The sequence below is a fragment of the Camelus ferus genome, chromosome 6, assembly GCF_009834535.1.
Source record: "Camelus ferus isolate YT-003-E chromosome 6, BCGSAC_Cfer_1.0, whole genome shotgun sequence".
Classification (NCBI taxonomy): domain Eukaryota; kingdom Metazoa; phylum Chordata; class Mammalia; order Artiodactyla; family Camelidae; genus Camelus; species Camelus ferus.
Window position 1 is genome coordinate 38505965 of NC_045701.1, and position 12627 is coordinate 38518591.

General features: G+C 33.4%; 1 protein-coding gene across 3 annotated transcripts in view; it reads left to right on the forward strand.

Annotated features, from left to right (window-relative positions):
- Positions 1 to 12627, forward strand: part of ARHGAP5 (Rho GTPase activating protein 5) — a 61015-nt gene that overhangs the window by 6866 nt on the left and 41522 nt on the right. For all 3 annotated transcript variants that reach the window (XM_032481849.1, XM_032481850.1, XM_032481848.1), the window contains exon 2: positions 5815 to 9696. In XM_032481849.1, the coding sequence (XP_032337740.1) occupies positions 5983 to 9696 (3714 nt within the window). In that variant the 5' untranslated portion in view covers positions 5815 to 5982. The remainder of the gene's footprint in view (positions 1 to 5814; positions 9697 to 12627) is intronic.

Genomic DNA, 12627 nt, shown 5'->3' on the forward strand with positions numbered 1-12627 from the left:
TGTGCTTATGTGGTACAAACCTTGGTCAAAGAAAGTATGAAATATGATTGACTCTCTCATAGGTATTAACATTGTGCTTAACTATCTTTTACATGTTAAAATGGCTTTTTCATTTCCTCTTCTAATTTTCTACAGCATAAATTTGTCATTGAGAATTAGCAACATTAAGAAAAGTAGAATTTTTAAGGCAGTATTATGCCATATTCATCTTTCAGTATATGGTTGATATTTTTATTGTGAAACTGTAAGTTTACCTAAGATTGTGGAATGTATGATAATCTTTGGGCTTGGATCTGTCTTTTCTCTTGAATATTTGTTTATTTAAGATATATTTTCTTTATTTGACTTAAAGAAGATGAAATGCGTAATTACAAAGCTGCTGCTTCTGTGTAATTAGTTCTTGGAAATGTAGTTTCCTGCAATAAATATTTGTGATTCTAAAAAAATTTTGTGTCAGAAGTAAAAATTAGGTGTTTATTCTTGCTGAACACAGGCATACCTCATTTTATTGTGCTTTGCAAGTACTGTATTTTTTTTTTTTACATATTGAAGGTTTATGGCAACCCTTTGTAGAGCAATTCCATTGATGCCATTTTTCCAGCAGCATTATTTTGAAATTAAGGTACGTCTTTTTTTTTAGGTATAATGATATTGCATACTTAATAAATTACAATGTAGTGTAAGCATAACTTTCTATGCACTGAGAAACCAAAAAATTCACTTGACTCGCTTTATTGTGATATTTGCTTTTTTGTGATGGTCTGGAACTAAACCTGCAATATCTTTGAGGTATGCCTGTACGTTATTATAGATCATAGTTAGTCTTTATTCTGACGGCTTAATTTTTGACAAAAATTTTTGGGACCAAATATACATATTTCCTCCATAGATAGCTTTAGAAAATCTTTAGATTAATAAGTTAAAGCACTTATTTAGTAAACCTACATACTTTACTTTTTTTTAATCAAAGAATTGAGAACATTTGATTTTAATATTTATTAGGATTCATGCATATATTGAGTAGGTGCTATGTGGAAGGCACTGTTCTAGGCTCTTGTGATACGATGATGGAATAAACAGATTTGTGCCTTTTCGAATCTTTATTAAACCTGGATTGCAGTAGGGAGAGGGATAGAATTAATGACAAATAATAAAGAAGTAAGTTGTATAGTAAGTTAGATGAGTAAGGAGTTAACAAAGGGGGAATTTGGGGAGTACTGGGAAAAGTAAGTGCAAAGATAGGACTGTGTTTAGCATGTTGAGCAACAGTTTCAGTGTTTCTCACTGACTGAAATAGAGTGAGAATGGGGAGAATAGTCTAAGAGTAGGTCTGAGAGTGAGATAGTGGTAGATCTTGTAGTAAGTAATTGAAAGGACTTGGCTTTTCCTTTTAGAAGCTACTGGAGAGTTTTGAGCAGAAGAAAGGGAGTCTCTGACTTACGTTTTAAAAGGAATTCTCTGGCTGCTCTATGAATAGACTTGGGAAGGGGAGCAGGAGTGGAAACAGAGAAATTAGTTTAGAAGCCTCTGGAATAATCCACAGCCAGAGATGACAGTGGGATGAGATCAGGTTATAGCAATACAGGTAGTGAAAAGTGATAAATTCTGGGTCTGTTTTGAAGGTGGGGCCAACAGGAATTTCCTGACACAGTATAATAACTTAAAAGTGTAAAAAAAATTTAAATATACCTTTTATTAATGAGTGCAACAGTTTGTGAAAGAGTACAAAACAAAAAAAATTAGTTTAAATTCAGAATTACTAAGAATCTTCTCAGTTTCCTAGATTCCTTGCAGAACTTAAATTTTTTTTTTTCAGAAAGCCACTTCATGGTGTAAAACTTAAAAGAAGCGTGTTATGTTTGAATAGCTTAAAATATCTTAGAAAACAGTTGTAGACATAGCTTCATTTCGGCAGACAATTGTAGGACAGTTGGACTCAAATTATACATGTCATTAATTTTTGTAAGGATACTTAGTCTAAACATTTCCTAGAAATAAAAGTTTATGATAATCTTAAAGGCAAAATGAAAAACTGCATTGCAAACTATTAAAAGCAGCACTAATGCTTAAGGAAGTAAAGATTGGTCATCAAGAGACTCATCTTAACCCTATAATTTTGAGTAGGTCATTGTTGCTTTTGTCTTGGTTTCTTCATGAGCAAAACTAAGTATGATACTAAATGTTACGAGACAATGAGAACAACGTGTATAAAAATAAAGTTATGTCAAAACTAGAAAAGGTATGTGTGGATCAACATGGGCAAAATACTACTATTAAAGGAATTTTCAAATTAAATCGGAGTCCACCTATAGATATTGGCCATTAGTTTATTAGTGGAAACGGTTTTTAAAAACAGAAGGCATTCTTTTTTTCTCAGTACAGAAGAAAAACTACATTAGTTAATGGAGGGCAGTTTTGACTTGGATTTTGAGGGTCATTGGGTAATTCATGTATGTATAAATTATCCAGCTGTCTGAAAGTAAATTTCATTATAACCTATTCCAGCCAATCTCAGGAGAGGTGTCTTTTCCCCATGAGGTGGTAATACCGTACTCACCCAAACAAATGGCAAAACCCTTTTGAGGGCAGGGTGACAACAATTTTTTTCTAGTCCAGGGTTTCTCAAACTGTTTTAAAATCAGGAAGCATTTTTTTAAACTAAAGCTTCTGAGTTAGGTAAACTTATAAATCAGATAAAGGAGGCTCTGCTCCGATAACGAGTTGGAAGGAGAGAGGATTTATTTGCCCAGCGCTCTTCTTTCCCACCTCTGGCTGAGTGAATTTTTTCACCATAGTTTGAAAATCACTGTATGGTGATTTATGACATAAGCTCTGGATCTGACTTCAAAATACCAGCAGGTAGCCTGCCTGAGAGCATTGTCAGAAAGAAGGACATGGATGTTCCTCACTGTGTCTAATTGGTAGTTTACTGTGAATTTGGCATGAAAGCCATAAATATCACACAAAGCTACCTTATTTTTAATTTAAACTTTAATATTTGTAACTCAGAGAGTGCCACTAACAAATTAGGATATGCTGAAGCCTTAGTATTATAAATTATCTTAAATAGAGTTTTATTTCTCTGTAAAATAAAAAGCCTTGCAGTTTTCAATGACCAATGAAAGGGTGGTGACTACATGCCTTCACTCATCTTCATTTACTTTTAAGGTCTTTTACTTTCTGAAACTTTAAAAATTCATCTCGTGATAATGTTTTTATTTTACTCTTACATTCTATAACTTTTTTTAGAAAAGTATCTCAGTTTTTTAAGGTTTATGCTTTAGGAGAGCAGAAATGAGTCTTTTAATGTGTTTGGATAAGTATAAAAATACTAATAAAGATATGGTTGTTAACAACAAGGATTAGGTTTATAGTTGAAAATTTTCTGCATTTCTCAGGTCCGTATGACGTTATATTGTTACTTTTCTATTAACAACTTGGTGTCTCTTAAGCTGGAAAGCAGGGTGTTAGTCTTACACTTGTTTGAATTCCTCTTAGTTTTCAGAATAGATCTATGTTTAGTAAACAGTTTAATAGAGTTTTATATATATTTCAGTGTTTGTACCATTTAATGTAAAAATTCCCCAAAGTAATCACTAGTTGTGTTTCCTTTCTATGTATATTTAATAAGATATCTTCTGCAATTTTTTGCTTGTCTAGTAACAAAGAAGGATAGTCAGTGTTTTCAATTTTTTCCCTTAATTGTTACATACGGAATCACTGCTATTTTCACCAGCTAATTCCCCTTTTTGTCGCTGTGTATAACTTTGTTATGTAGTTAGTTCACTGTTTTCTTTTCAGTAAATATCTGTAAAGCAGTCCAATTGTTCTTTTACGCAGTTTAGATGAAGAATATTAAACTTGGTGCTAAGTGCAAATATTCAGCTTAATCACATTAAGATTTTAAAAAAATTTTACTCAATAAAAGAGAGGAGGATTGGATAGAACTGCCCTAATTTCTTATACTGTTGGTTATTGTTTACACTGCTGCCGGATAAATATTTATAGGTCACCAGTCTGATCACATCATTTTTTATAAATCTTCAACAGCTTCTTGGTTCCAAGAATCAAGTTAAAGCAAAACTAATATTTATTAAGCATTTTTTGGTTGCTAGGCACTTAACATTTAAAAAAAAATTATTCTTAAATTTGTATAGATAGGCAGCCCCATTTTATAGATGAGGAAACATATCTCAAGAGATTTAGGGCTTTATTGTTGTCATAAACTAGTAAATAATAGGAGTTGAATTTGAAATCCCGTTCTGTTTACTCATGGTTTTCTACTACTTATGTTCCTTCAGCATGTTAATATTTTATTTGTTAAAAAATGAACCTAATAAGCATTTTGTTTGAATAACTGGTGGCTGATACTGTTAAAATTAATATTTCATTGAGTCGGATAGTATAAGTTTCTAGAATACAAGAATAATTCTGAAATTTTATTTTTAAATGTTATACTTGAAATATTAGTTAAAATTTTAAATTACAAGACCAGTTTCTCTCTACCAGTTTTTAGTGTAGCAAATGTGCAGTATAATCTAGATAGGTATTTACTTGCAATTTTGAGGGTGGTGGAAAAGTCACATATTTGAGGCAGGTAGTGGTTATTTTTTTACGTTTCTTTTACTTTTTCCCTCATGGTCTTTATATTCTTTTATTTTGTCTGGATTGAAGATAATTTTCACATATATTGATATACATGACTGGGTATTTTCCTTGTGAAATTTTGGTGTGATAGAAATGATGTATTGCTTTTAATTCAGCCTCAAAAGAATGTGAAAAAATCTCCAAATAAAACTTATAAAAGAGATGAATCTTTGCTTCCACACAAATAACCCAAATTAAATTACATACAGTTCTTAAAGGTTATTTAATGTTGCTTGTATATCAAATAATTCTAAAAAGAGTCTCAAACTTATAACCTTAAAATTCTTCAGCTTTATGCTACTCAAAATATGACCTGAAGAATTCTTTGTAAATACTTCCAAGAGGAAACAAATGCAGAAATCAAGAACATTTAAAAACAATTTGACAGTAATTTTATGCCTCTTGAATCTAATAGGAAATTGGATCTAGATTTTTTTAAAGATTCCATTCTTTTTTTTTTTTTTTAATTGACCTGCAGGTGTGAAATAAAAGTTGGTCCTTCATCTTAGATGGTTTGAGAAGCATTGGTGTAGTTAAACACTGTCATTTGTGTTAACTTGTTTATTTATTTCTGTTTCTCTGTTTAAGTATGTGAATATCCTTAGTTGATTTTGGGTATAAAATTTGATAGATTTCACAGGAGTATGTTAAAACTTCTTGAAAAACTTCTAAAGATAAATTCTAAAGTCTTGGTAAATTCATATCAGATTCCATTTTAGGGAACAAGTTTTGAGGAACCATGTAATAGAAAACAATTTTTTAGAGTTGTGGAGGAGTTGTTAAAGCAACTAGTATGTTTTAGTTATCCCCAAACACAGCCTCTTGTAAGAGAAGGCAGGAAAATTGAGGGTCAGGGAAGAGGAATAATTATTTCCTCAAAGTCATAGGAAGGAGTAGAGACAAAATGCACATTTGATTAATAGGAGTTTATTTTAGTTTGTGGAAACACACTAAAACTTGTATGTAGTTATTTTAGTTGTTGGATTTGCCTTAAATTTTGAGGTCATCTTGCATTTGTAACAGTAAATCATAAGCTGTCTTTGGTGGTTTCTTAAAATACATGTAACATTAATTTGCCTGGTGTTTTGTTATGAATATCTTTAATATGTACATGATTCAACATGAGTAATTCATGATTAAGATTTGTCATTTTTCTCCTCTTTCTAGGAAGATGATCCATATGATCTTGAAGAACCTTCTGCACAGAAATGAGGGAAACACAAAGAACCAAATATAGTTCTGAAATTTGGGATCTGTATTTTGAGATGATTTTATTTTCAGAATGAGAAGTATATCTGGTTATCTTTATGAATGTAGAGACATGACAAGAGAGTTATGATGGCAAAAAACAAAGAGCCTCGCCCCCCATCCTATACCATCAGTGTAGTTGGACTCTCTGGGACTGAAAAAGACAAAGGTAACTGTGGAGTTGGAAAGTCTTGTTTGTGCAATAGATTTGTACGCTCAAAAGCAGATGAATATTATCCAGAGCATACTTCTGTGCTTAGCACCATTGACTTTGGAGGACGAGTAGTAAACAATGATCACTTTTTGTACTGGGGTGACATAACACAAAGTGGTGAAGATGGAGTGGAATGCAAAATTCATGTCATTGAACAGACAGAGTTCATTGATGACCAGACTTTCTTGCCTCATCGGAGTACGAATTTGCAACCATATATAAAACGTGCAGCTGCCTCTAAATTGCAGTCAGCAGAAAAACTAATGTACATTTGCACAGATCAACTAGGCTTGGAGCAAGACTTTGAACAGAAGCAAATGCCAGAAGGGAAGCTCAATGTAGATGGATTCTTACTGTGCATTGACGTAAGTCAGGGATGCAATAGGAAGTTTGATGATCAACTTAAATTTGTGAATAACCTTTTTGTCCAGCTATCAAAATCAAAAAAACCTGTAATAATAGCAGCAACTAAATGTGATGAATGTGTGGATCATTATCTTAGAGAAGTTCAGGCGTTTGCTTCAAACAAAAAGAACCTTCTTGTAGTGGAAACATCAGCACGATTTAATGTCAACATTGAGACGTGTTTCACTGCACTGGTACAAATGTTGGATAAAACTCGTGGCAAGCCTAAAATTATTCCCTATTTGGATGCTTATAAAACACAGAGACAACTTGTTGTCACAGCAACAGATAAGTTTGAAAAACTTGTGCAGACTGTGAGAGATTATCATGCAACTTGGAAAACTGTTAGTAATAAATTAAAAAATCATCCTGATTATGAAGAATACATCAATTTAGAGGGAACAAGAAAGGCCAGAAATACATTCTCAAAACATATAGAACAACTTAAACAGGAACATATAAGAAAAAGGAGAGAAGAATATATAAATACTTTACCAAGAGCTTTTAACACTCTTTTGCCAAATCTGGAAGAGATTGAACATTTGAATTGGTCAGAAGCTTTGAAGTTAATGGAAAAGAGAGCAGATTTTCAGTTATGTTTTGTGGTGCTAGAAAAAACGCCTTGGGATGAAACTGACCATATAGACAAAATTAATGATAGACGGATCCCATTTGACCTCCTGAGCACTTTAGAAGCTGAAAAAGTCTATCAGAACCATGTACAACATCTAATATCAGAGAAGAGGAGGGTAGAAATGAAGGAAAAATTCAAGAAGACTTTGGAAAAAATTCAGTTCATTTCACCTGGGCAGCCATGGGAGGAAGTTATGTGCTTTGTTATGGAGGATGAAGCCTTCAAATATATCACTGAGGCTGATAGCAAAGAGGTGTATGGTAGGCACCAGCGAGAAATAGTTGAAAAAGCCAAAGAAGAATTTCAGGAAATGCTTTTCGAGCATTCTGAACTTTTTTATGATTTAGATCTTAATGCAACACCTAGTTCAGATAAAATGAGTGAAATTCATACAGTTTTGAGTGAAGAACCTAGATATAAAGCTTTACAGAAACTTGCACCTGATAGGGAGTCTCTTCTACTTAAGCATATAGGGTTTGTTTATCATCCCACTAAAGAAACATGTCTTAGTGGCCAAAACTGTACAGATATTAAAGTGGAGCAATTACTTGCCAGTAGTCTTTTGCAGTTGGATCATGGCCGCTTAAGGTTGTATCATGATAGTACCAATATAGATAAAGTTAACCTTTTCATTTTAGGGAAGGATGGCCTTGCCCAAGAACTAGCAAATGAGATAAGGACACAATCCACTGATGATGAGTATGCCTTAGATGGAAAAATTTATGAACTTGATCTTCGGCCAGTTGATGCCAAGTCGCCTTACTTTTTAAGTCAGTTATGGACTGCTGCCTTTAAACCACATGGGTGCTTCTGTGTATTTAATTCCATTGAGTCACTGAATTTTATTGGGGAATTTATTGGAAAAATAAGAACTGAAGCTTCTCAGATCAGAAAAGATAAATATATGGCTAACCTTCCATTTACATTAATTCTGGCTAATCAGAGAGATTCTATCAGTAAGAATCTACCAATTCTCAGGCACCAAGGGCAACAGTTGGCAAACAAGTTACAGTGTCCTTTTGTAGATGTACCCGCTGGTACATATCCTCGTAAATTTAATGAAACCCAAATAAAGCAAGCTCTAAGGGGAGTATTAGAATCAGTTAAACATAATTTAGATGTGGTGAGCCCAGTTCCCACCAATAAGGATGTATCAGAAGCTGACTTGAGGATTGTCATGTGTGCCATGTGTGGTGATCCATTTAGCGTGGACCTTATTCTGTCACCCTTTCTTGATTCTCATTCTTGTAGTGCTGCTCAAGCTGGACAGAATAATTCCCTAATGCTTGATAAAATCATTGGTGAAAAAAGGAGACGAATACAGATCACAATATTGTCATACCATTCTTCAATTGGAGTAAGGAAAGATGAACTGGTTCATGGGTATATATTAGTTTATTCTGCCAAACGAAAAGCATCAATGGGAATGCTTCGAGCATTTCTATCGGAAGTTCAGGACACCATTCCTGTACAGCTGGTGGCAGTTACTGATAGCCAAGCAGACTTTTTTGAAAATGAGGCCATCAAGGAGTTAATGACTGAAGGAGAACATATTGCAACTGAGATCACTGCTAAATTTACAGCACTATATTCTTTATCTCAGTATCATCGGCAGACTGAGGTCTTTACACTGTTTTTCAGTGACGTTCTAGAGAAAAAAAATATGATAGAAAATTCCTATTTATCTGATACTACAAGGGAATCAACCCATCCAAGTGAAGATGTTTTCCTACCATCTCCCAGAGACCCCTATAACAACTACCCTGATTCAGATGATGATACAGAAGCACCCCCTCCTTACAGTCCAATTGGGGATGATGTGCAGTTGCTTCCAACACCTAGTGACCGTTCCAGATATAGATTAGATTTGGAAGGAAATGAATATCCTGTTCACAGCACCCCAAACTGTCATGACCATGAACGCAACCATAAAGTGCCTCCACCTATTAAACCTAAACCAGTTGTACCTAAGACAAATGTGAAAAAATTGGATCCAAACCTTTTAAAAACAATTGAAGCTGGTATTGGTAAAAATCCAAGAAAACAGACTTCCCGGGTGCCTTTGGCACATCCTGAAGATATGGATCCTTCAGATAACTATTCAGAACCCATTGACACAATTTTCAAACAGAAGGGCTATTCTGATGAGATATATGTTGTCCCAGATGATAGTCAGAATCGCATTATTAAAATTCGAAATTCATTTGTAAATAACACCCAAGGAGAGGAAGAAAATGGATTTTCTGATAGAACCTCAAAAAGTCATGGGGAACGGAGACCTTCAAAATATAAATATAAATCTAAAACCCTGTTTAGTAAAGCCAAGTCATACTATAGAAGAACACATTCAGATGCAAGTGATGATGAGGCTTTCACCACTTCTAAAACAAAAAGAAAAGGAAGACATCGGGGAAGTGAAGAAGATCCACTTCTTTCTCCTGTTGAAACTTGGAAAGGTGGTATTGATAATCCTGCAATCACTTCAGACCAGGAGTTAGATGAGAAGAAAATGAAGAAGAAAACCCACAAAGTAAAAGAAGATAAAAAGGTAGGTTTAATTTATGGTTAGCAATGTTTGTAAAGGTGTTTGCTTTTGACTTTTAAAAAATTATTTTTTTTAATGATCATGGATTTGACATCAGTCATTAATATAATTAACACGTCTTTTTAATTTTCTGAATATATTGTGAGGGCAGATCATTTTTTGTTACTTTATTGTATCTTGTTTACTTGTGCTTTATGTTATTTGGGGTAGAAGTTTGATTTCATATTCTTTAGCGTTCTAAGCGAATATGTGTAATTTCTTTACAGAAACTCAGATATAAAGTAATTTTTTTCCTCTTTTCTGTTTGTCTATAAGCACCTCATTTGTCTGTTCTGACCTACCAGCTTTGCAATATTAATTTGATATACTGGCATACTTTGTTTTTTGTGCTTTGCTTTATTTCACTTCTCAGATACTGTGGTTTTTTACAAATTAAAGGTTTGTGGCAACCCTGCAACAAGCAGGTCTTAATCAGCACCATTTTTCCAATAGCATTTGCTTACTTCTTATCTCTGTGTTACATTTTGGTAATTCTCACGATGTTCCAAACTTTTTTTTATTGTTATTATATTTGTTATGGAGATCAGTGATCTTTGATGTTAATGTTAATGCAAAAACATTACAGCTGGCTCAAGGCTCAGATGATGGTTAGCATGTTTTAGCAATAAAATGTTTTTCAATTAAGGTACGTGTTTTTTTTAAACATAATAGTATTACACACTTAACAGACTGCATACAGTATAGTGTACACAGAACTTTTTCGTGCACTGGGAAACCAAAAATAATTGGTGATACTTGCTTTATTGTGGTAGTCTGGAACTGAACCCACAGTATCTCCAAGGTATGCCTGTATAACATTGCTTTAAATTTTAGATTCATATTTGAACATATGAGAATTAGAGAAATGATATTTTAGAAGCATTTAGATCTGTAAGTAATTTTTTAATCTGAAGTCACTTCAATGTTTGGACCTCTGGTCTCAAAAGATAAACATAGTTTATAGTGCAACTTCATAGATACAGTTTTGTGTCACAGTTATATTTTAGGGCTTTGTATTTATATGTGCACAGTGAAATACCTTGAATCTCTCCAAGGCTAACTATATAATAGTTATGCATGATATTTTTCCTTTAAGCATTATAAAAAGGCTGGCTTTTAGTGCAGCTTAGTTTACCTAAAAATTATTTTCATAGTGTAAGCTGGACTTGAGTGATTTAAGTTGTTTTCTATTTCAATTCAGTAAGCATTGACTAAAAATCTGCTAAATGCTTAAATTAAGTCTATATAAAAAGGTGTTGAAGGATATAAAAGAAATTGAAGATGTGCATCCCTTAGAAGCTTAAATATTTGAAAGACAGTACCCTGTGGTTGGGGCAGAGTTAGGAAAGTAGTATTAGAGCAGTTTAAGGAAGCACAATGTAATAGAGCACATCGTCTAAAGCCAGACTTCTAGAATTTGAATCAGCTTACTAGTTATATAACTTTGTAGCCTCTGTGTACTGCCTTCTAGGAAAATGGATATAATCATACTTTTCAGGGCTGCTATGAAAAATAAGTTCATGTTTATTTTGAACAGTGCCTGGCACATGATAAGTTGGTTATATAAAATATGAACACTATTTTATGATACTATTACTCAAATATAAATATCAAGGGAACACAGGATGAGTGATCACCATACAGTGTGTGGAGTTAGTTTCACAAAATTTTATGAAAAAGGTAAATCATCAGTTTTGAGTATTTTGATTGGTTTTTAGGAAGGAGAAAATATATTTTAGGTGGGGAAAGTCATTTGTACAGAGGCATAGAATTGTAAGCAGGTTTGAGATATGGTATGAAACTGTCCCAATTTAGGGCATTGTGAAATATCATTGTATTTATAAGAGTCTAGTTTAAATCTGAAAGCTGTTGGCTAAGGTGGGCATTAGCAGGAAGGTTCCACATAGGAAAGAGATTGGTATCAGGTAGTCTAGCTAGGAGACTGATGTACACAGTCAGTTTTAAAGTAACAGGTAAAGGTACAAACACCAAATGAGAGATCAGCCAAGCTAGAAGTTTATTATTTGAGAAGACTAGAAAAATAGACAAAACAAATATCTGGCGAGACAGATCAGATGAAAAGAGAAGGCAATGAATACCAAGACTGAAAAAGGGAACAGAATTACAGATAGACCCGATTTAAAAGATAATAGAGAATACTATCAGCAGTTTTAAGTCAACAAATTCGAAAGTTTAAATAAAGTTAAAATTCCTAGAAAAATATAATTTACCTAGATGAGAAAGCTTAGAATAATCCTGTAACTATTAAATAAATTGTGAAGTAGTGGTTACATCTTGCCACAAATATACCAGGCATAGATAATTTTACAGGAGACTTTTTAAGGAACAGATCATGCCAATGTTCTACAAATCCAGAGAATAGAAAGACTAGAAGAATACATTCTTTAATTCATTCTCTAAAGTCATCTATTCTTAATTTCAGAACCAGTCAAGGATGATATAAGAAAGGAAAATTATAGTCCCATTCTATTTATGAGTGTACGTGCCAAAGTCCTAAATAAAGTACTGGTCCACAGACCTTTAACTGCAATTTTGAAATTCATTAACTTCTGAAAACCAAAAGTTTTATTTTAGAACTTGGCTGCATGACCTGATTTACCCTGTTCTTGGTGGCAGACCCTGACTTGAACTGATGTATGAGGCTGCTTATAATCATTGTTTGTCAGTTATTTAAAGTGAGTATCTATATAGTTCACTGCAAATATATTAATGTGTTTGAGTACAGGGTACCGACCCACAGTTTTTTGGTGTCGTTGTATAATAGACATTTTTTGTACTGTACAATATGGGTAATGACTACAGGTTTCTGAATTCTAAAATACATCTTGTCCCAGAAGTTTTACGTTAAGAGTTGTGGGTGTATAATAGCAATAG